Source organism: Chlorocebus sabaeus, chromosome 23 (genome assembly GCF_047675955.1).
Source record: "Chlorocebus sabaeus isolate Y175 chromosome 23, mChlSab1.0.hap1, whole genome shotgun sequence".
Taxonomy (NCBI): Eukaryota; Metazoa; Chordata; class Mammalia; order Primates; family Cercopithecidae; genus Chlorocebus; species Chlorocebus sabaeus.
The window spans coordinates 25,285,810-25,311,262 of NC_132926.1; the positions used below are offsets into that span (position 1 = coordinate 25,285,810).

A 25,453-nucleotide genomic window follows, 5' to 3' on the forward strand; every position below is an offset into this window, starting at 1 on the left:
TAGGTAAAGAAATGGAGGGTCAGATACTTTATTAGGGAAGCTAACACCTATCATTGTAGGTCTGCCATTGTTTTAACATCATACACGTTACATGTGTTATCTCTTTTGATTGTCCACAAATTCCTAAGAAATGGGTACCAGTATCACCTCCATTTTAGAACCCTTAAAGATTAAAAACTTGCCCAGTAAATGGCCGACCTGGATCTAACCCATGTCTTTTCAACTCTAAATCACTCTAGCACCATGCTGCTCTGCTTCCTCCTGGTCTCCCCTCTGGTGCCTCTTACAGAATAAGACTACATCTTCATTCACATGAAAACCCTTTCAACCCACTTCAGAGGGCCTGCAGGCTTCTATGGATTTTTCTTTCTCTGGCTAACAATCCTCAATTCCCTCTCCATTTTTTCACGTAATTTTCGGATGGCAAAACTTCCGTGGTTGCGGGCTGATTTAATTCCTTAAAGAGGGTCTTGTCAATCATTGTTCTCTAAAATTAGCATGACCCAGGGTAGCAATTTCTTGCCTCCACTTTAAGGCTGCCTAGAATGCAGCTCAGAGATGTAGAGTGACTTGTCTTAAGATCACACAGCTGAACAGCGGGAGAGCTGGGAGTCATACCCAGTTTTTAGAGATTTTAAACTGTGCCTATGGATTCCTGGATGGGGGATATCTGTAGATGAGCTTCTTGCGGGAAGGGCATGACCCTCCTGAAATTATATGCATAATTGTGTGTATGTATGCACACATATTTTTCTGGGGCGAAGTCCAGGACTTTCATTCAATTCTCTAAATATTCTACAAAGCCCTAAATGGCTAAGAACTACAATTCAGTAAAAAATACAAGCACAAACAGACAAAACAACGGTAACAACTCACGTGAAAACATGACATAGGTCCCACTCCCCCCAAATCTGTTAGAGTAATACAAACTCACACCTCCATACCTAGGAACTCTGATCATACCTTTTCGCCTATGGGATTAATTTTATTTCTTTTTTCTTTTCTTTCTTTCTTTTTTTTTCTTTTTTTGAGGCAGAGTCTTACCTCTGTCACCCAGGCTGGAGTGCAGTGGCATAATCTTGGCTCACTGCAACCTCTGCCTCCTGGGTTCAAGTGATTCTCCTGCCTCAGCCTCCTAAGGAGCCACGACTACAGGCATCCACCACCACCCCTGGCTAATTTTTGTGTGTGTGTATTTTTAGTAGAGTTGGGGTTTCACCGTATTGACCAGACTATACATGAACTCTTGAGCTTGTGATCCACCCACCTCGGCCTCCCAAAGTGCTGGGATTACAGGCGTGAGCCACTGCGCCCAGCCGGGATTTATTTTATTTCTTGCTTGGTAGCAGGAATGTGTGAAATGGCCCCCAGTTGCTCCCAAAAGGCCCCATCTCTACTGGGTAGGGACTCCGAAGCCAGGACATAAAAAGCCACATAACTATGCCATTTCCTAAATAAAATCAGGTGGCCTGGGATTAAGTTCCCTACTGATTGTATCTCAGGCTTATGTTCACTGCCTCTATAACATCTCAAATTCCTATCCTTTCTTTTTTATACTTTGTTCTCGTAGCCTGTTGGGTAGCATTAGGTGGGAGTTGAACGAGTTGAGTCAGGGAGCCCAAAGGCTCCTGATTATATCCTACCTCTGCCACTTTGTGAGATTTTTGTTTTTCTTGTAGAATCTCAGGTGAGTTATTTCTTCTATCCTTTTCTGAATCTCAGTTTCCTCAAAATGTAAAATGGGGATAACAGTAGTGCTTATTGTGTAGGGCTGTTAAGTGACAACGTGCATGAGAAAAATGCCTAGTACATAATTATTGGCTTGTAAATAATAGTCATTAGGAGGGACTTCCATTTTTTTCTTTTCTTTACATCTCTGCTGCTATTCCAGATCACAAACTTTCATTTTCAGGCAGTCCACAGGGTAACAAGAGGCCACCTCTGCCAGCTCCCAACTGACTGGCCGTTCCTGATAAGTACATACATACTTTTTGGTTTTACGATTTTTTAAACTACTAATCACACTAGGGAAACAGCTGAGGAATAACAAAATCACAAACCCTGAGAAGTTATAAAAGCTTTTATAATCTCATAGTAGTAATTCTCAGTATTAGAATAAATCTGAGATTCTGAAAGCTTTTCACTGACCTCTGTTTAGATGGTTCTGTAGAACTCTCAATTACTGGTTTTATTCCTGTGGGTGAACGTCTTTAATTTTCAACTGCCTCTCAGTTGTTTTGTTCTCACATTGCTCAGTCTATTGAGGCTCCAGTCTATAATTTAGGCTTGAGAATCAAGTTACAGCTGAAAAAGAGCTGCGGTCCAGTTTGCCATCCAAATGCTTCCAGGTTTGTGTTATTTATTTTACAAAGCAACTCCATGTACATACCTTGTAGCTCAATGCTCTCCTCCAATTTTTAGGTGGCTGGTCTGCAGATATCAACCAAAGAAGACCTACTTAGTGTGGCAAATTCTAACGTCCACTCTCTGGATGCCAGATATAGGGCTCAGAGATGTAGAATGATTTACCCAAGGTCACACAGCTAGACAGAGGGAGAACTGGGACTCACACTCACATTTCAGGGATTTTAAACTTGTGTCTATGAACTTCTGGGGGATGTTGGGGGCGGAGGGCGGGGCGGAAGTCTTGTCTGTGGAATACTAGGAAACTAAGAAGATGGGAAATTGAGACCTAGAGAAGGCCAAGGAATTGAGAGAAGCCTTGTAGTGAGTTAGGAAGAGAGCTAAGGCAAGAGGCCAGTGGTCCTGATCCCGTGTAGAACTGGTCTTTGCTCCCAGACTGGCAGTTACTGTTTCTCAGCAGAGCTTTCTTGAAGGCAGGGTTCCTTACGTACTCCTAAAATATGAGGTTTCACTTTTTCTTGTGCCCCAAATGAATCATTGTATCTATAATCAGCAGGAAGTCAAAACTGTAGGACAAATTCAAATTGAAAGCACCAAAAAACACAAGAGGACTTTGCTGTCAATATTCAAATTGGGAAAAATGAAGATTGCTCTGACAATAACAACATTTTTCTTTCATTGTGATACTTAACGGTAGTTATTTCTTGGTCCCGGGGACAAGAATAGGGGGAGTGGGTTAGGGATGAGTTTAGAAATATTTTTTTTCTATGACTATATATTTTTATTTTGCAAAGCCAGTCAAAGCTTCAAGGTCCAAAACAAGCTGGCCTTTCCATGGAAGCATGCTCAGAGGGAAATGTGGTTGGACCTGGAATTTTAAATCTGTACTTTGTAACTGTGGCATTTGGTTTGGATATATGACAATAGGTAATATATTTGCTTGCTACTTTATGTGGCATAGGACATGTAAAAATGAGTAAGTCATGGCCTTCATCTTTAAAGTGATCACACTTTAGTGGGATGGACAGGCTTGTGAATAACAAACCATCCTTTAGTGAGCTCTGCTTTGAGATAGAGGTAAGAAAAGGTACACTGGGGCCCAAGATGGAAGAGGTGCAAATGAAAATGAGGGCCAGGGTCAGGGCTGATTTTACTCATTGACCTTTGAATTGGTTCTTCAAGGAGAAAATGCTATTAAGGAGGGAAGAGCCAACAGGATGGAAGAACAGCATGAGCAAAGACAGGCAAATGTAATACAAGCATGATGTCTTTGGTGATTATTTAACAGTCTGGTTTAATCCAAAAATAGGGATAGGAAGCTGGTAATGGTCTAGGTTCTTGAGGGACTTGTATGATCGACTAAAGAATTTATCTTTTATTTCAGAGTCATGAGGAATCGTTCACGTTTTTTGAGTAGGGAGTGACATTTTTAGTTGTTTTAGGAAAAATTGCTCTGGCAAGGATATGGAAGATGGATTAGATGGGAGCAAGGCTGGAGGCTCCTGCAATACTTCAGGTGAAGCATGAGTGTCTAGATTAGAATGATAGCAGCAGTAACAATAGAGAGGGGACAGAGTAACAGCCATTTAGCAATTAGGAGTCAGAGGACTTGGTGGCTTAAGTGGAGAATGAAGGACGGCTAATTCTCTGCAGTTGGGAGAATGGGTCAATGTGTGGGTTAACTGGTAAAGGAGCTCCGTGAGGAAGAGTTAAGTTTGTGTGTGAGATCTTGAGTTTGAAATGCCTCTGAGAAGTGTCTAACAGGCAGTTGGAAGTGTGGGTCTGGGCTGACTCATGGATTCCTGGGTGGGTGTCTTTGCTAATTGGCACTTATATCTGATCAAAATAATTACTACAATGATTCACATTATAAGTGCTAAATAAAGACTTGCCAGTACACCAATACTTTCATGCATATTCTCTCAAAAGGGATAGTACAAGACTAAGGATATAATTTGGGAGGTCATTGCTCATAAATGGCACTTATTGAGTACTTATTATATGCCAAGGCTTGGCTCAATGTGTCCAGTGCATTGTCTCATTGTGAGCAATTGTCTGAATCTGCGAGGAAGATTCTATTATAAGGTCCACGATAAAGGAGAAAAACTAAGGTTTGAAGAGGTTAAAAAATTGGCCAGAATTTGAATCCCAGGTCTCTTTGGTGCTTGAACCTGAGCTCTTACACATTTTATTATCTTGCCTCATTAGCGGAGGAGGGATAATGGAAGTTCCTGTATAATCACCTAAAGATATTGTGTGAGATGAAGAGAGAAATGAAGAGGTGCAAAGGAAGACTATCTCCCCACAAAGAAGCAGTACGCTGGGGGAGCTTGTGGTGGAGGAAGAAAAGCCAGCTAAGGAGCTACTCCTAAGTCAGCTAAAGAGCTAGACAAGGAGATACCAAAAGTAGAATGGGATGCATAAGCGCACAAGGGCAGAGGAAGCTGGGCTGTCAAAGCCTAGGGAGGGTGTAGTTAAAGATTAGGAAATTCTAGGAGGAGGCATTTAGAGAGGTGACCGTGTACTGCAGCAGGGTCACCATGAAGTGGACAGAGAGTGTGAGCTCTGTGGGCGGACTTCATGAAATCCCGAAATGAGCAATTGCTAGAGGATGAATGTTTGATGTTCTTTCAAGAAATTTAGAGGGAAGGCAGGGTAGAGAAGGAAGGAGCCGTTGAATGAGCAAGGTGTATTCTGGCATGGCATAGGAGGATGCAGTCAAATGTGGCAGAGGTAGGTTGATCTAGACCTGGAGATAAGAGAGAAGAGGGTGAGGAGAGAATAAATGAAGGTGTGAGAACAATCAGATCTCATGTTGACCTCAAGGAGGTAGGAGAAGACTGGGGAACCAGGACCTTGAACTTGGAGGTCATCTAATCCATGAATACCAGACCTGATCATGCGTTGGAATCACAGGGAACTCAGTAAAAATATAGGTCTCCTTAGTGTACCCAAGACTTGCAGACGAGAACCTCTGGCAGTGGGGTCAAGAAATCGTATGTTTGACAAACCTCAGACGAGTCTTTTGAAGCCACAGCCCTGGTCCCAAGAAGGCAGTTAGGAATTACTAGTATAGTACACTCTCCTTATTTTACAAATAAGGAAATTGAGGCACAGAGACATTTAAAAAGTGTAAAGAGGAGTGAGCACTCATCCTTAGGTAGGAGTCTCTTCTGGCTCCCAAATTAGAGCTCATTGCCCTACGTTGCACTATTTTAATAAAGTAAAGATAAAATTGAGCCCTGTCAGAACCTGACACTTTTCTGAGCCTTTTGCTGATCAAGGGCATGGAAAAGTTGTAGGAGGAATTGCCACTCTCAGTGCAAGTTCAGCAGAAGGAACAGAGAAAGGCAGAGGAATGAAGCAAACCACATTTGTACTCATCAATGCCATTGTTAGGAAGAAATAAATTGGATGCACTTGATTTCAAAGTCAACATCTTTCATGAGGTATTAACAGATTTGTTTTATCTCTCATGCCCAGTGCTGTTCACAGGCTTGAATCAGTTGGTAACCCGGCTGGGGGATAAAGGAAAAGGACAAAAGTGGATTCTTATTATTTTTTCTCACAATAGCATTTTAGTCTACCAACTGTACAATTTTTTTATTAATAACACTGGAATTGAACCCATGTAATTCTAGCATCTAACAACTCACCTTCAGAAATGTCAACCAAATAAGATCAAATAAAATTGCCAAGTTTTAAAAGAGGTATATCCATGTAAGAGAAACAAAGAGTGAAAAAGAAATAAGGGGTGACCTGTTGAAACACAACACAAAGCCAGCCCCAAGATAGGTCCTCACTGATGGCTAACAAACTGAGCTGGGTGGCCCCCCTCTGTAGGTCAAAACGTCTCTCTGACGCAGAGCTGGAGAGGGGTTTCTAGGCACTGGAGAGGTCTCTGATTTCACAGCGGATAGAATAAATGAGTAAACATCAGTGAGTTCTGCAGTGTGGTCTCTCTGTTTTTTGCCCTGTAAACAAGTCAACAAATAAAGGTACAAATGCCCTTTGGCAAGATCTACCATCTGTAATTGGGGACTGTTGAATCCTGTGATACTCAACAGTACAATGGAGGGGAAAAGAAGTGGAACCTGGAATCAGATGTCATTGCCCTACCATTCACTAGCTCTCATTATTACCAATGCAACCTTGGGCAAGATATGGACCCCTCAGAGCTTTCATTTCCTCCTCTTTCTCTTTCTCTCTCTCTCCCCCCCTTTTTTTTTTTTTTTTTTTTTTGAGACGGAGTCTTGCTCTGTCGCCCAGGCTGGAGTGCAGTGGCATGATCTCGGCTCACTGCAAGCTCCCCCTCCCGGTTTCACGCCATTCTCCTGCCTCAGCCTCCCGAGTAGCTGGGACTACAGGCACCCGCCACCACACCTGGATAATTTTTTGTATTTTTAGTAGAGATGGGATTTCACCGTATTAGCCAGAATGGTCTCGATCTGCTGACCTCGTGACCCGCCTCAGCCTCCCAAAGTGCTGGGATTACAGGCGTGAGCCACCGCGCCTGGCCTTTCCTCCTCTTTCAATAAGTCTGCCCAAGTTTGCTTAGCTCATAGACTCATATTAAAGCTCCAATAAGATAATGTATGTGAAAGTGCTTTGTGCACTTTCAGATGCTTACGTTGTACTCGCAATAATAATCATCGATAATAATGATTATTATAATCTCTTTTCCAAAAACGGTACCCATCCAGGTGGTGTAGGACTGGGGTTTCATTTCTTTTCTTTCTTTCTTTTTTTTTTTTTGAGATGGAGTCTCACTCTCTCACCCAGGCTGGAGGGCAATGGCGCCATCTCAGCTCACTGCAACCTCTGCCTCCTGTGTTCAAGTGATTCCCCTGCCTCAGCCTCCTGAGTAGCTGGGATTACAGGCACACACCATCATGCCCAGCTAATGTTTTTTTCTTTTTCTTTTTCTTTTTTTGTATATTTGTAGAGACAAGGTTTCACTATGTTGGCCAGGCTGGTTTTGAACTTTTGACCTCAGGTGATCTGCCCACCTCGGCCTCCCAAAGTGCTGGGATTATAGGCGTGAACCACTGTTCCCATTGTATTCAGTCTCCAGCACTCATCTTGCCATGTTTTCCAAAGTCCGTAGAGCCCAGGGGATAAGAGCTTGGGCTCCGAAGGTAGATGATCCTGGCTCCGAGATTTGCTCTGTCCCTTCCTACTATGCAACTTGAGCAAGTTGCCTGACTTCTCTAGGCCACAAGTTTCCCACTGTGAGATGAGGACAATAATGGTAACTACTGCCGAGCATCTTCTGAGAATCAACTAAGAACACGAGAAGTACTTCACATTGCACTTGGCATGCAGTAAGTGCTCAGTATATGGTAGCCATTTATTATTATTGTTGTTGTTATCAATAATTCTGAGGCTTTTAGGTCAAATGCAGATATTCCCAGCTCCCTCAATCAAGATTTATTTATTTTTGTTTTCAAGATAGGGTCTCGTTCTGCAGCTCAGGCTGGAGTGCAGTGGTGTGATCATGGCTCATTGCAGCCTTGATCTCTTGGGCCCAAGGGATCCTCCTGCCACAGCCTCCTGAGTAGCTGGAACTACAGGCATGTGCCACCACGCCCAGCTAATTTTTTTTATTTTGTAGAGATGGTGTCTCCCTATGTTGCCCAGGCTGGTCTTGAACTCCTGCGTTCAAGCGATCTGGCCACCTAGGCCTCCCAAAGTGCTGGATTACAAGCATGAGCTACTGCGCTTGGCCTCAGTGAAGATTTATTGATCAGCTAGTGTGGGCAAAGCACAGTGCTAGACATTGCCCTCCAGAGGAGAGTCCAGTGATGAACGATTAGGAATGAGGTCTTATCTGTGCTCTACTGAGACCCTCGGCTATTGTCACACGAGAACAGAAGCCTAAGGAGGTGACTCTAGGCTCTCACAGGGTTGACAAGATTTTGTTGCTAGGGTGTCTCAAGAGCAGTGGAAGGTTGAGGCCAAGGTTCAGAACCAAGGTGCCTCTTGAACAATGGTGTTCTAGAATCTCTGGTTTTCTTCTATCTACCTAATGTGCGTGAAATGTGACAGTATCTCACCATTTCTTCCTCTTTCTGAAACACATTGGGTGCGAACAGAACTTGCTCTCTGTTCTTTTTCATAATTACCAACATGGACCCCACCCAATTCTTCCCTTTGACCTAAGGAACGCCTGGATGTATGTAATGCTCTGTTGATTTATTCATTTAAGTGTATATATTCATTTAAGTGTATAAAAACATGTAGAGGCCTTCAGAATTTAAAGCAAGTATGCGAATTCAATAAATGTGTGCTTCCACTTTCAACAGGGGTTTTGAAATTCTAGATCTGTGTTAGTGCTGCTGAGAAAGGTCAGAAAATATGAATTCTGAATAGAGGTCAGCAAAATAGGTAGTCCCTTCCTTTGTTATTTATGTAAAATCCTGTGCAAATGAACATTTCTCTCTAGATTTCAGCTTCCCTCTTGACAAATTAAAAAAAAAAAGAAATTGGAGGAGACAATTTCAAATCCTTCCCAACTCTTAAACATTCAGATTGTGATTTTTGGATTCTTTTGCTGTCTTTTGGATATATTAAGACCGTATCGCCCATGATCCACAGGGGGCAGCGTAAGCCCGAGGCTACCCATGAAAGAAAAGAAACTTCTCTGAAGGCTTGCACTTGTCACTTCTAAAATTCCAGGATTGCGTTAAAATTGTATCTTTGAGTTGACTTATTTCAGAACTAATTTTGTTTTAAACATAGGACAGATGAGTCCCAGCATCTATGAATTCAGTGATGAGTCAACATATGTGATATCTGTTTTAAAATGCACCCACTGAGAAGACAGAGTGCTCTTCTTTTCAGTTGATTTCTGGCTTGAAGCTCACTCGTTAGAGAATTTGTGTTTTCAAGTAGGATTATAATTTGCTTTTTTTCTTTTCTGTCAGACTCATTAAAAACATTTTTTTTTTTTTGAGTCATTCAGAGTTGGGTTCAAATCTCCTTTAATTGTTTGTGTCACCTTGGGCAATCAATGTAACTTCTTTTAGCCTCAGTTTACCATCTGTAAAATGGGTTTATGAGCATTAAATGTGATAATTTGGCTGGGAGTGGTAGCTCATGCTTGTAATCTCAGCACTTTGGGAAAACGAGGTGGGAGGATCACTTGAGTCCAGGAGTTTGAGACCAGCCTGGACAACATAGCAAAACTCCATCTCTACCAAAAAAACCAAAACCAAAACCAAAAACAACAACAACAAAAAAACCACTAGCTAGGTGTGGTGGCATACACCTGTAGTCCCAGCTATTTGGGAAGCAGAGGTGAGGTGGGAGCATACCCTGAGCCTGGGAGGTTGAGGCTGCAGTGAGCCCTGATTGAACACTGCACTCAAGCCTAGGCAACAGAGCAAGACCCTGCCTCAAGTTTTTAAAAAAACTATGATTTATATGAAGTGCTTATAACTGTACATGACACATAGTAAGCACTCAATAAATGTATTCAAAGAGAAAGTCTCTGCTAATTTTAAAGCAAGTTTCTATGAATAGGATGGGAACGGGGATATTAAAAGTGGATTCTTAAAATATCTTCTTGTCTAAAAGTGTAATGCCACTTCAGAACTGCACATAGCACAGTTCTAATTGAGTGACAGAGCAGGTTCTGGTGTACCACGGTAAGCACAGCCATGTTGAAAAGGAAGTCTATCATCACCCTAAGTTCTGAAGGCTCTTACAATTAAATTTAATTCCTTGAAACCATGGGGGTTATTTTTGCACCAGTAGACCAGTAGGGATCTGCAAACTTTTTCTGTAAAGGGCCAGAAAGGGCCGGGCGCGGTGGCTCACACCTGTAATCCCAGCACTTTAGGAGGCCAAGGTGGGCAGATCACAGCTCCTCAAGGTCAGGAGTTCAAGACCAGCCTGGCCAACATGATGAAATCCTATCTCTACTAAAAATACAAAAATTAGCCAGGCCTGTAATCCCAGCTACTCAGGAGACTGAGGCAGGATAATCGCTTGAACCTGGAGTGCCACTGTAGTGCCAACAGATAAAGAGATTACCACTGTTACAGGTTGGACTATATCCTTTTTTCAGATTTTTTTTTGGAGGGGGGAGGGGACAAGATCTCACTCTGTTGCCCAAGCTGTAGTACAGTGGCCCAATCATAGCTCACTGCAGCCTAGAATGCCTGGCTAATCTGTTAAAAAAAATTTTTGTAGAGAGAGCATCTTGATATGTTTCCCAGGCTCGCCTCAAAGTTGTGGCCTCAAATGATCCTTCCACCTTGGCCTCCCAAAGTGCTAGAATTACAGGCGTGATCCTTGCTCAGTCTTTTTAATTTTCCTCATAACAATAGATTATTGTTTTTCATAAAAACTTTCAATTTTTTCTTTTCAAAATCATTCTATGTTCTTTTAAACTCACTTTAAATTTCATTAAACAGTTTCATTCAAGAAATCTTTGCCACAAAGCTGCTATATACCATTCATATATTCGATAGAATACTGTGAAATGGCTGATATTTAAACCATTTTCTTTTCTTTCTTTCTTTCTTTTTTTTTTTTTTTTTGAGACAGAGTCTCACTCAGTTGCCCAGGCTGGAGTGCAGTGGCATGATATTGGCTCACTGCAACCTTTGCCTCCCAGGCTCAAGCCATTCTCCTGCCTCAACCTCCAGAGTAGATGGGATTACAGGCGCCCACCACCACGCCCAACTAATTTTTGCATTTTTAGTAGAGACAGGGTTTCACCATGTTGGCCAGGCGGGTCGTGAACTGACCTCAGGTGATCCATCTTCCTCGGCCTCCCAAAGTGCTGGGATTACAGGTTTGAGCCACTGCACCCGGCCCTTAAACCATTTTCTTTAAAGCTTGTTTTCAAATAATTTTAGGCTCACGAGAACTTGCAAAAATAGTACAGTGAGGTTCTCCTATATTCCTCCAGTGTCCCCCAGTGATCACATCTTACATAATGATAGCACATTGTCCAAACCAGGAAACTGACGCTGGCACAATACAATTAACTAGTGTATTAACCCTAGCAGGCCTTTGTTGGGTTTTATGTGTACTTACTGTTAAAAATTCTTTGGACATATAAAAACAAGCAGTATATATCTATTGGGCAGCTTGCTTTCCATGTCAGTACTTTTAGATCTGGAGGGCGTCCCTTTTTAATAGCATCATTCTCACCCTTTTTTGGCTGTGGGTTACTGGGTTTCTAACACCTGTCTTCAAGGTTTCACATAGAAGGTCGCTTTGACGCTGCTTCGGGGAAATGACACACACCCCAAGAATTTGCTCTTGCCTCAAGCATCGTGGAGTTTCCAGTGATTAACACATGATACAAAGAAAATTTACCATTAAAAAATCACATTTGAGAAAATTTAGAAATTAGACAAAATTAAAATGGTACTGGGAAGAATAATTATAATTCTCTTGGTATTTCTACTTGAAAGCAGATGTATTCAGTCTTTATGTGTCTTTTTAGTTTTCTTTGGGGAATGAGTATACAAATATTTAAAAATACACAATTGTATTTCTGTATGTATTTTAAGTATTTGCATACTCATTTCCTATACTAAGTGTAGTTTTATATCCTTTTAAAAGAGTATTGTGTAATGATAATTTTTCTCAGTAAAATTCTTTGTAAAAAGATATCCAGAATTAGAAAGGTTAAAAAGGACATAGGAGATCAATTGGTGAAATATTAATATTTTCAGATGAATAAACTATGGCTCAGAGAAGGAAAGTATCTTAGCCAAGGTCACACAGCCAGAAAAGTTGAGATAAATACTTAGTGATGGCAGAGAGTCCCAGGATGCCACAGTGAAAACGGTTGAGGTGCAAGCACTTGGCAATACTCCAAGATCTAAAGTTAGATGTTACGGGAATTTCATTTTACCAAAGTGCCCATGTCTACCAAGAACTCAAGAGACCAAAATACAAGCTAGAAAGCCAATATACTAACAGTTAGAATTCTAGCTGCCAAGAGACCTAACCTGTAATCCTCCTGAAAACACATTCTCATCCTGTAGAAAAATCTAATATTAACCAGAAGGTTTGGTGGATCCATGTACCTAGGAAAAGTGGAGTTAATGTTAAGATTGTTTTGTTATTGCTTAAATTTTAATTAATTTAAGATACATTATACACACACGCGGAAAAAGTACAAAGCATACAAAAAATGTTAACGTGAAAAGTCAATCTTCCTTTCATCTCTTGTGCCTGTCCCAGAGCCACTGTTCTTTTGGAAGGTCTTAGGGACCACTGTCTCTGTATTAGTTTCTTGTTGCTGCTGTAACAAATGACCTCACACTTACTGGCTTAACACACAAATTTATTATCTCACAGTTGTGAGGGTAGAAGCTCTAAAATCAAGGTGTTGGCAGGGCTATATTCATACTGGATTTGTTAGGGGATAATTTGTTTCTTTGCTTTTTCTAGCTCCTAGAGGCATTCCTTGGCTTGTGACCCCTTCCTTCATCTTGAAAGTCAGCAGCATAGCATCTTCAAATCTCTCTCTCTCTGTAAGCTCTTCTTCTTTTATCACACATCCTCTGACTTCTCTAATGTTCTTGCCGCCTCCTCATAAGGACCCTTGTAATTACATTAGACCCACCAGATAATCCAGGATAATCTTCTCATTGCAAGATCCTTAACTTAATGACATTGCAAAATCTCTTTTGCCATGTAAGAGAACATATTCACAGTTTCTGAAGATTAGGACATGGACATATTTGGGTGTCATTATTTTGCTGACCACAGTCTCCAAACTACGTTTGAGAGACGAATGACTCCTTCTTCTCTAGACCAGACTAATAATGTGTTCTGATGACAAATAACGTATTCTTATTATTAAGATGCTTATTTATATTTGTTTACCAATTTGTTCTGTACACTGTGAAATATATCCTTCTGGAAAATGTTTAAAAGATAAAGTATAAGTAAATATAAATAGAAGATATCATTTCCCCCACAGCCAGTGGATTGCCTACTACACTTATGGTAAGTACCAAGCCCTCTTTAGAGAACACTGTCCTAAACTATCCTTTTGCTTCATACAGTGCAAATTGCTGTCCTGAACATTCCTTTCTTCTGTCAGTAGGACATGCTATTTACATGGTACAAGGCACTTGAGCTCCAGCATCATGAGGTTGTTAACAGTATAGGTATTTATGTCAGTCAGACAGTTCAAATACCAGCTCTACAGCTACTACCTGTCCAACTTCCATCACATTGCTCAACCCCACGGGCCTCAGTTTTTTCACTGGCAATATGGCATAATGTCTGCCTCATAGGGTTGCTTGTGAGGATTAAATATTCAGTGTGAGGCCGGGTGCAGTGATTCACGCCTGTTATCCCAGCACTTTGGAGGTCGAGACGTGCGGATCATTTGAGGCCAGGAGTTTGAGACTGGTCTGGCCAACATAGCAAGACCCCATCTCTACCAAAAACACAAGAAATTGGCGGTACACACCTGTAATCCCAGCTACTTGGGAGGCTGAGGCATGAGAATCGCTTGAACCTGGGAGGCGGAGGTTGCAGCGAGCCAAGATCGTGCCACTGCACTCCAGCCTGGGCAACTGAGCGAGACTCAGTCTCCACAATAAATAAATAAATAAATAAAGTTCAATGGAATTTTAATAATAATATGACATTAGATTTATACTCTTTGGAGTTTAATACTAGGATCTTTCATTGGATTTAGTCTTCTTACCTGTGCTCAGCACCCACTTCCTGAATTTTTTTTAGGCTAGTTACCCCCATTTAAGGTTGCTTTCAATCTTTGTGTGTTGATTCCTTTGAATTTATTTCCTGGGGCTGCTGTAACACAAAGTACCACAAACTTAAAACAACAGAACTTTTTATTCTCTCTCGGTTCTGGAAGGCAGAAGTCTGAAATCAAGAGGTTGGCACGGCCATGCTCTCCTTGGAGGCTCTAAAGGAGAACCCTTCCTTGCCTCTTCCTAGCTTCTGATACTCCGGGGATTCCCTGGCTTATGACAGCATCACTCCAATCTCTCCCTTCTTCACATGACCTTCTCTGTGTGTGTCTCTCTGTGACCCCTTCTCTTGAGGACACCCATCGTTGGATTTAGGGCCTACCCTAAATGTAGAATGATTTCCCCTCAAGAGCTTAACTAATTACATCTGCAAAGACACTATTTCTAAACGATGTCACAGTCTGAGTTTCTGGGTGGATGTGATTTGGTGGGGAGAGGGGGGAGTGATACTATGCTACTCATTGTACTTCCCTCTTGCAGAATTGCTTTACTACCAAGTTCTGGGAGGCTCCTGCCTTTGTCTCAGTGCACATGTGTCAGAGCTCAAGGACTTGAGAATCTAAGGGCTGGGGGAACACAGACAACCTGGAAATCAGTAGTTTTGCCATTTCTAACCCCCATCCCCTCACCACTGGCATGGCAACTTTTCACAAGGAAGAAAAATCACCATCAACTTGTTCTCAGCATTACCATTCTGTGTATGACACTATAGCCCTTGAGTGCTTCCCATTTGGGCTTTCAGCATCTTCAGAAGAAGAAGAAGGAAAAATGTGCTGTTTGGTATCATGCAGCAGCATTTGTGTTTACAAAATGTCTCTCCCATTGGACGATTCCAATTTAAAATACAGATTAGCTCTGACAAAACTGACCCAGGCTGGCTTTTCCCTTTGATGGTTTCAATTTCAGGCTTATTCATCGTAAATGATTGTAATACAACAGGATTTTGACAGAACAGGGCTAGGAGTTTTGAATTCTTACCTACAATTTTCAGCTCTAGGGGATAATTGTAGAGAGAAAAACAACAACAATAACTTAGTTCTAGGATATGAAAACGGGCTGAATCTCTCCTTTGTTCCTAGGCATTTAACAAGTCACTTTCCTGATGAACAGATCAGCTCTCGATACCAAATTCTGAGCCATACAAAATCTCCCACATTTATCCTTTTGCCTTAAGTACAAAGGAAGCTCTGGGGAAACAATGATCAATTTCATTAATTATTAGCTTAGGTATTTATTATATCCAGGACCTCTCCCTGTGTGTTTTATTTAAGTTCTGTTTGTATTTTAAGATTTTACTGTACATATGACTTTACATCCCTCCTGGATGGTTTCCTCCTGGCCCCGGCTTCTGATACTGCTCTTACTTTCTGATCTCTCTGACCATTTCTTCTCTTTTTTTTCTCTCCTCCACCTCCTCTGCCTACTTTTTAATGCTGATGTTTTCCAGGATCCCTGCTCTTCTCTTTGAACATGCAGCCCATGGATTTATTTATTTATTTATTTATTATTTATTTATTTATTTATTTATTTCTCTATCTCTCTCTCCTTTCTTTCCTTTCTTTTCTTTTCTTTTCTTTTCTTCTTTTTTTTTTTTTTGTTGAGACAGAGTCTTGCTCTGTCACCCAGGCTGGAGTGCTGTGGCTGGATCTCAGCTCACTGCAAGCTCCGCCTCCCAGGTTTGCGCCATTCTCCTGCCTCAGCCTCCCAAGTAGCTGGGACTACAGGGACCCGCCACCTCGCCCAGCTAGCTTTTTGTATTTTTTTAGTAGAGACGGGGTTTCACTGTGTTCGCCAGGATGGTCTTGATCTCCTGACCTCGTGATCCGCCCGTCTTGGCCTCCCAAAGTGCTGGGATTACAGGCTTGAGCCACCGCGCCCGGCCTCTTTCCTTTTTTTCTTTCCTTTCTAGATGGAGTCTCTCTCTGTTGCCAGTTTGGAGTGCACTGGGGCAATCTCGGCTCACTGCAGTCTCCCCCTCCTGGATTCAAGTGATTCTCCTGCTTCAGCCTCCCAATTATCTGGGACTACAGGTGCACGCCACCACGCCCAGCTACTTTTTGTATTTTTAGTAGAGACGCGGTTTCACTGTATTAGCCAGGGTGATCTTGATCTCTTGACCTCTTGATCCCCCCACCTCAGCCTCCCAAAGTGCTGGGATTACAGGCGTGAGTCACTGTGCCCAGGCCGGATTTCTTATATACTCTGAGGAGGTCAACTGCTCCCTGGATATTGACAGCTCCCAAGTCAGTATTTCCAACTGCACCCTTTTCCTGAGTTTGATTTAGATTCAAATGCATCAGGGGCTTGTTAGGCGACTTCTGCTTGCATGTGCCCCACAGTCACTCAGTGACTGTAAATGTGAACTCATCACCTTTCTCCCCTAGACTTACCCTTCTCCACTCCTGCCCCTGTTCTCAGTCTTAGTGGACAGCTCAGGCCATGGCCAGGTGTCTCAAGTAGGAACTGGTGAGGTAACAAAGACTTTTCTGTCTTTCTCACTCCCCCATTCAACATCCATATCCTGTTGTTCTCCCCTCTAAGCATTTCTGAAATGTCTCTCTCTCTTCAGTTTTACTAGCTCAGAATTTCAGACCTGGAATTAGATGGTAACTGTCATCTTGGCTGTTCCCTTATCCTCCTAACTGGACCATATCATGATTAAACATTTCTGTGGTTTTCCATTGCCTACAGAATCCAACGGAGACTTACCATCAGGAAACAAAGGCAAGAGCCCTGATTGGCTCTTGCTCACCTGTCTCATATCCTGCAGCTACCACCCCTCATTTCACCTCTTCATGGCCGCTTGCCGTCTGACGTGGGCACCACGCTCTTTCTTGTTTCCACAGCTTTGCTGATGCTGTTCTGTCCACCTGAAACACCGTTGCCACCATTCTTTGCCTGGCTAATTCTTACATGACCTTAACTCAGAAGTGTTATTCAACAAACATTTATTGAGCACCAAGTATATGCCAGGTGGTATCAGAGTCCCATTGGTGAACAAGCAGACAGGGACTCTGTCCTCATGAACCTTTATTCTAATAAAACTTTCAGTGAACTACAATGTTGAGCTGAATGCCTCTCCCTCGACCTGCCCTTCCAGCAGCCTGTGTGTGCTCCATCACTACCTTTGGCCTGTTAGGCTGAAATCATCTTTCGGTCTCTCTTCTCTAATGGACTGTAAATTTCTTGAGGGTAGGGGCCTTGCTGCAGTCTCACAGTATTCTTAGTGCGTGGAACAGTGCTTAGCATTTGGTAGATTCTCAGTATGGTTCCCTTGTAACTCAACTATAGATTATGAATACATGACTCTACCTCTCAGCATAAACTCCCATTATCAAGGAAGTTTTCGTCGACCCTCCAGAACAAGTCTGGCAACCTCATGATATGTCCCTATAACCACTCATACTGGTTTTTTTTTTCCCCAGAATTTTGCACTTGTAACTAATTATGTTTTCAACTATTTACATTACATTTTTACATTTGGTTTTCTGCACTAAGTTGTAAATTCTGTGAGGTCCAAGGCATAGCTATCACATTGCATGGCCTATAATAGGTGCTCAGTAAATATTTGTTAACTAGAAAACTGACACATTTTCTTGTTGGATAAAAATCCTGAATGAATTGCTGAGGCCTACAGAAAAATTAGAGCCAATCGCCTGCTGGCCCAATGCCTGACTCTACCCATCTGTAAAATGGAGATGTTCCTGGGGGATAATGTTGTATAGCAGATAAACTTTACATTAAAACCATATCAAAACAAATATGCATAAATAGATTATACAAAAAAAACGGGATTAAATAATTAAACACATCAGCTGCAGTTCCAGATGGGCTCTTAATTACCTATTTCAGGATGTGATGTTTTATTCCCCCACCAGACATATAACCATTTTCTTCCCTTTTCCTTCCCAGCATCCGATACTGCAGTTCCTGAGCAAAACAAAACAACAAAAACAGGACAGGTAAACAATCTGTGAAGTATTTGAAGTATATCACTTAAATCGTAAAAATCCACAGCAGTGGCCAGGCACAGTGGCTCATGCCTATAATCCCAGCACTTTGGGAGGCCAAGGTGGGCAGATCACTCTCTGCCAGAAATTCGAGATCACCCTGGCCAGCATGGCAAAACCCCATCTCTATCAAAAATGCAAAAATCAGCCGGGCTTGGTGGCACATACCTGTAGTCCCAGCTACCCAGAAGGCTGAGGCATGAGAATTGTTTGAACCCAGGAGGCGGAGGTTGCAGTGAGCCGAGATGGCGCCATTGCACTCCAGCCTGGTGACAGAGGGAGACTCTGTCTCTTAAAACAAAACAAAAAACAAACAAACAAACAAAAAATCCACAGAGTTTTGTAGAGGTGAACTAGGAAAAGCAGGATATTGACAACTAGAAAAATTCATTGCAAAGATTATGAAACAGCCCAAGAATTTATAGACTTGTACTCTTGGCAGAAATAACCTTGATTGTTACTTCTGTATGTGCCAATGCTTTGAAAAGCAAAAACAAAAAGCAAAAAACATGCAAGATCATTGTGTGTTCCTTCTGTGTGACCCAGAATTCATGACATACTGCAGAATCAACACCTGCCATCAATATTTCTCTTATTTTCTGAGGGTACTATTTTTATTATTACAAAAGTGATTCAAGCCATTTTAAGTGAAAGCTTTCAGGCAGTACAGAAGTCTGTAAAGGATAAATAAAATTTCCCCATCCCCTCCTTCTTCTTCCCCATCTCTCTGTCAGACACTGTCTGTTGTCCTGTCCTGGTTGCTGTGCCCACTGTCTCTGGGATTCTGTGTGTTAGAGAGTGTAACAGGAAGAGGGGGAGAGAGCATAGCTTGGTCAATGGAGATGGCATAGCCCCAGCAAGATGCCTCAATGCCTGCCTACAGAGCAGCACCTCTCAATTTTTTTGATGTCAGGGTCCCTTTATGCTCCTTTTTTTTTTTTTTTTTTTTGAGACAAAGTCTCAGTCTTTTGCCCAAGCTAGAGTGCAGTGGTGCAATCTTGACTCAGTGCGCCCTCTGCCTCCTGGGTTCAAGTGATTGTCCTGCCTCAGCCTCCTGAGTAGCTGGGATTACAGGCACATGCCACCATGCCCAGTTAATTTTTTGTATTTTTAATAGAGATGGGGTTTCAACACGTTGGCTGGTCTTGAGTTCCTAGCCTCAAGTGATCCACCCGCCTTGGCCTCCCAAAGTGCCAGGATTACAGGCGTGAGGCAACATGCCTGGACTATATTCTTTTTTTTTTTTAACTTGGATTTTAATCATGTATGTGAATAGCAACATGAGTACAGGGAGTTCCAAGGCTTGTGCCTTATCTCTAAGTGAAAGGATTTCAGATTCATTTGCTTGTAGGATGGCATCACCCAAGATAACAGAGGCCTTGTATAGTTTTTCCTGAAGAAGAATGCCAGTTTAATATAGTTGATACTGACTTTTCTGCCATTTTTCTGTAAAATTACTGATTGACCATATGAAGTTTCTGTTGCTTACCTATAACTGATTAAAATGTGTAGAGCATGGAATTTTCTACTTATTTTCGGATGAATTCCTCACATTTCCTGGCTTTAGAAAGTTCTCCTTCCAAAAATCTTGCCCAACTATGTATCCTTGTAAACCCCATTTATATAATCTCTCCTTTCTGACCTGTACGAACTCGATGTCTTGTTGTGGATAGTGGATAGAGGCTGCTAATCCCATGAAACCAGATAGAAATACCTGCTTCTTTATTTTTGAACCTCTAGCCAAAAGAAGTCCAACAAGGCCAGCAAAACCAATCACACCTAGTCATGGAAAAAATCCAGCAGGTGCATTTTAGAGATATTCATAGCTGTCTCACCCCCCATTGAACCAAACTCTACATCTTGGGCTTCATTTAGGAGTACCTTTCCTGACACCAACTTGTATATAGCTCATGATGATGTCAAAGCTGAGAGATGCTTTCCTAAGCTGGATCCTTGACTCCTCCGCATGTTTAGGTTGGCCCTCGAGAACTTAGTAGAGGAAAAGCTCATAAACCTTCACGGGATTTTGGGGAGGGGAGTCCTTTTTTGGTGCCACATAGACTTTGAAGGTGAGTAGGCTCAGGCTGGACAGCCCCATGGACCTCTAAACCACCTTGAACATGTTACTGGCAGTGGGGGCTCTCGCAGGGTCTTTTTATACTCTTGAAACTCAGTTTCTAGCCTGGGCAACATTAAAAAAAAAAAAAAAAGAAGAAGAAGCCAGATATGGTATCATGTACCTGTAATCCCAGCTACTTTGGGAGGCTGGGGTGGGAGGATCACTTGAGTCCAGGAGGTTGAGGCTGCAGTGAGCCTTGTTTGTGCCACTGCACTACAGCCTAGGCAACAGAGAGAGGCCCTGTCTCAAAAAAATAAAAAATATAAAAAAAATAACAGCCTGGGTCTTGCGACACACTCCTGTAATCCCACATTGGGAAGCCGAGGCAGGAGGATTGCTTGAGCCCAGGAGTTCAAGACCAGCCTGGGCAAAATAGTGAGACTCTGTCTCTACAAAATATTTAAAAAATAAAAATAAAAAAATGCCAGGCATTGTGATGCATGCCTATAGTCCCAGCTACTCAGGAGGCTGAGGTGGGAGGATTGCTTGAACCCAGGAATTCAAGGTTGCAGTGAGCTGTAATCATTGCCACTGCACTCTAGCCTGGGCAAAAGCGAGACTTTGTCTCTACAAAAGAAAAAAAATCAGTTTCTTAAAACTGAGACTTTGTTTTTTATTCTCTAGACTGCTCAGCAGAAAAAACTGAGACATTTCTACAATTAAAAAAAATGTTTTAGGCCAGGTGCAGTGGCTCACGCCTGTAATTCCAGCACTTTGGGAGGCTGAGTAGGCAGATTACTTGAGGTCAGGAGTTCGAGACCAGCCTAGCCAACATGATGGAAAAAACACACTCTACTAAAAACACAAAACTTATCCGGGCTTGGATGTGCGTGCCTGTAACCCCAGCTACGTGGGAGGTTGAGGCAGGAGAATTGCTTGAACTCGGGAGGCAGAGGTTGCAGTGAGCTGAGATCGCACCACTGCACTCCAGCCCAGGTGAAGGACTGAGACTCTGTCTCAAAAAAAAAAAAAAAAGAAAAAAAAATTTAATCCCAGCACTTTGGAAGGCCATGGTAAGAGCTTGAGCCCAGCCTGGGCAACATAGTGAGATATCATCTCATTTTTAAAATTAAAAAAAAAAAGTTTAAACTTTTCCTTTAGGTTCAGGGGTACATGTGCAAGTTTGTCATACAGGTGTCCGTATTTTAAACATTTAAAAAAAATCAATTTATTTAAAAGTAACAACAAACTCGCTTTTTGCTAACATAATATGTTTTATGGCAACTAACTCTATTTTGAAAAACATGAGTGAGAAAAATGAATGAAAAAATTAGTGAGAAAAAGGCATGGTTTTACGTTTTTTGCAAATCTCATTAATATCTGGCTTAATAGGAGACAGAGGGATTCTCATCTCTGTTTCCACATTCTGTATAAGTAAGAGCAATGACATCACACACCACATAGCCTCTGGGAAAGTATACTGTACATCTCATGACAGAATGATAGTGAAAATGGCAAAAAATGTCCCATGGAAATCATTTTGATCTCATGGGCTTCCCATCTAGACTTTGAGAGCCACTGCTGTAGAATATGTGAAATTAAGTTTCATTTTCTCTTTAATCCTGTTTTCTCTAGTAGCCTAAGTCAGCCATGAAAAGAGTGGTACAGGGCTAGGGAGAGCTCAAAGGATTTGAGCAGTGGCCAGGAAAGAGATTTGACCGTGGAAAACACAGCTCACAACAGTTACTTTTTATTCTCAGACCCCTAAGCCCCACAGTTCCTTATGTCTGATGTCTAACACTTTGGAAAATGTTGGGATATGGGTCACGTGTTTTAGGTTTTCAGAGATTTTTGGCAAAAGGTGGTGAAATGTAGTGAAACTGCTGGTGGTTATAAGGTACTATTGGGCTGGGATGTCATCCCGTGAGGGTGGTGTCTAGCAGTGACTGGGCCCATCTCCTTGCCTGTGTCCCATCAGATGGATGGAATGCCCATGCCCATGAAGAATGAAATGCCCATCTCCCAACTACTGATGATCCTCACCCCCTCCTTGGGATTTGTGCTCTTGGCGTTGCTCATGGCATTTCTCCTGAGAGGTAAGGAGGGAGGGCCAGGTGGTGCAGCACATCAGAACCCTGGCGACTGCAGGAGGATCTGGAGTTGTCTCCACTTCCTTCCCCTTTATCCCTCCCCAAAGAGACTCAGTTCTGTCATTGTTCCCATCCCAGTCAGGGACGTAACAGGTAAGCTCATTCTCCACAAGTTGCTAATGGCTCTGTGTATTAACCTCCTGGTAGAGTTTACATTTTGGAAAAGGAAAAAAAGCAGAAGAAGAGCACCTTCATTTACTGGACATTTTTGTGCCAGTCCTGATGGTATATTCTTGACGTGCCTAATTCATTTTATCCCTATTGCTGCCTTAAGAGGAAAGTACTATTCTTTGTTCACTTTCTTCACTTCCTTTGTTCTTTGATTGAGAAAACCCTAGCTCGTCGCTTCTTTTGGCTAGGATTGTTGCAGGACAAAGACCATGAACAGTCCTGGTTTTCTTCTTCTTCTTCTTCTTCTTCTTTTTTTTTTTTTTTTTGAGATGGAGAGTCACTCTGTTGCCCCGGCTGGAGTGCAGTGGTGCAATCTCAGCCCACTGCAACCTCCGCCTCCTGGGTTCAAGTAATTCTCCTGCCTCAGCCTCCCGAGTAGCTGAGACTACAGGTTCGTGCCATCACGGGGGCTAATTTTAGTATTTTTAGTAGAGAGGGGGTTTCGCCATGTGGGCTAGGCTGGTCTCAAACTCCTGACCTCAGGTGATCCACCCACTTTGGCCTGCCAAATCTCTGGGATTACAGGCATGAGCCACCACTCCTGGCCTGATTCTGATTTTCTTACATGTTCCCTGAAAGCAAAGAGGCCACAGATGGACTTCAAGGGTAATGTGAATCCTTTGAAATCATGTGCAAAAGTGTTTATGTGTTCATGCCTGCATTTTTCAGGGGACAAGGTCTATAGTTTTCATTAAATTCGCAAGCTGCTCCATGACCTTGCACCTCCATCCCATCCCCACCCCACCCCACCCCCGGAAGTTTTAAAACACTACAAAAATGAGCCATGAAACAGAGCTTATGGTTTTCATACAAATTATAGGCACATGGCACCTGGTACCGTTGTAAAATGGGGATAAATTGTTCTGTACTCATTAACAAAAGCTGTTTCAGGGCAGTATGGCAGGAGATGAGACTAGTAACCATCTCAGCTGATTTGAATAATAGTGAAACTTGTATATTTCAACACCTGCCCCAGGTGCAAAAAGAAATTTAAAATTTACTGGAATCCTGCTGTTAGTCTTCCTACAAAGGCATGGTTACGGTTTCGGAAAATTCTGAGTATGTCTCATAAAGAAGTGTTTTAAAACCCAAGTGAGTACTTGAATTCTGGATAGACAGATGACTCAAAATGAAATAGCTTAATACCATTGCCCAGAATGTTGGAACAACTGTGTAATTGATGAGCACTGACTGTGGTCTAAAATAGCAAATGTTTGACCTGGGAAAGGGAATGGCTTTTTCTGCCAAAGCCAGCCACTGGTTCTCACCTTTGGCCTATGTCTGCCTATGTCTGCGTGTTCTATGCACTGCAGCCCCTCTGCTCACGCTTTGGCCTTGTCTTTTCAGGGAAACTCATGGAAACCAGTTGTTTGCAGAAACACACAAGGTAATTGATCTTGCATGAATGGGTGTTGTAATGATTTTACAAGCTGTTACAAATGATTAGCTACTACTCAGTGGTTTAATGACTTGAGCTTGTGCTCTGATTAGAGTTGGAAAAATGTGATATTAGAATGAAAAAGTTGTGCAGATTTAGCTCACATTAACCTGTGTCTTGGTTAACACTGTGTCTGAACAAAATGCCAGTACCAAGGCAGGTGGGATTAATAGAAGTATAGCATGCAAAAGAAAGAAGGTGATATGGCCCTCTACTCTGAAATTTTTTATTCACCTATGGGTAAATTAGTTTAAGAGGCCATTGTTAAACTGGAGTTTATTGAGGAGAGTTGGCAATATGGAAAGTGAAAAAAGCATGTAGAATATTATTCTTGGGAGTTGGTTCCTCTGCCCCATTAGACCATAGGAGCAGCTTGTTTTGGGGCCTTTTTAAAAATGGTGTTTGAAGATTCTCTGTAAGGGATTTTAGCTATCTGCCCATATTCTTTAGCTTTTGGAAAAGAAATGTAAAAACTTGATGTAAATCATTAATGAAGGCCTTGCCTTCATTAATTAATTGCATTAATACCACAATATGTATTAACAAGAAGGAAAATTGATGCCCAGCAGGGTGACCTTTCAAGGTCATACTTAGAGACCTTTTGGTAAATAAATGTATTGAAATCATGATTTTATATTTTGCTAAGAATTTTTTTTATCTCCTTATTATAATGGATTGGCAGAAACTCTTTGCCCCCTGCAGCCTCAGTTTTCCCATCTATAAAATGTGGAGCTTAGACTGAATGAACTGTGAGCCCTTTGAACTTTAAGGGTAATTGCATTGTAACTTAGCGGCATCTGTCTTTTGTTTTGTTTTCCAGTCTTGTGTTTCCCATTATCAGCCCCTCTTTTCTGTTTACAGGCTAGAGTGCATTGGAGATAGTAAAAATGTCCTCAGTGACATGCGGCATGGAAGGGAAGACGAAGATGGACTTTTTACCCTCTAACAATGCAGTAGCATGTTAGATTGAGGATGGCGGCATGACAATCAAGTGTCAAAATAAGTCTTAGGAGGTTTCTTTGTTTCATAAAAAGGATTCACTTATTCCATGGATGTCATTGATCCAGTCTTGCTTTAGTTTCATGAATGAAAGGTACTTTAGAGACCACACCTTCTCTGTCCGTGCTCTAATCATCTCTGTAGAATCACTGCTAAGTGATCTTGCACACTACACTTGAACACTTTCAGTGAGGGTGAACTCCTTACCACACCCAAGGGAGTCCATTCAATCTCAGAGCAGTTCTGAGATTAAGAAATACTTAAAGCAAAATCTGTCTCCAGATGACATTAGCCTATAGGTCCTAGTTGAGCTCCTTGTGCCTATACAGAACATCTCTTCTTTACTAACTGCTGGATCAGTGTTGTGTGAACTAACAGGACAAAAAAATCTATAGGCTCCATCAGTCAATAAGACTGACTTTTTTTTCTCTCTCTCTTAAAGGTAATGTCAAGAGAGTAGAAATCCAAAAGATGGTTACCTTTGGAGAAACATGTGCTTATTC

General features: G+C 41.9%; 1 protein-coding gene and 1 pseudogene across 1 annotated transcript in view; one reads left to right on the forward strand and one right to left on the reverse strand.

The window, feature by feature from the left end:
* The window catches only part of TIMD4 (T cell immunoglobulin and mucin domain containing 4), a 41,428-nt gene extending 16,433 nt beyond the window's left edge, over positions 1-24,995 (forward strand). The window contains exons 6-9 of the mRNA XM_073010341.1: positions 18,036-18,085; positions 22,171-22,288; positions 23,861-23,900; positions 24,813-24,995. Of these exons, the coding sequence (XP_072866442.1) occupies positions 18,036-18,085; positions 22,171-22,288; positions 23,861-23,900; positions 24,813-24,897 (293 nt within the window). The 3' untranslated portion in view covers positions 24,898-24,995. The remainder of the gene's footprint in view (positions 1-18,035; positions 18,086-22,170; positions 22,289-23,860; positions 23,901-24,812) is intronic.
* On the reverse strand, positions 19,599-20,255 carry LOC103244855 (MICOS complex subunit MIC26 pseudogene; annotated as a pseudogene).
* Positions 24,996-25,453: the final 458 nt, after the last annotated feature.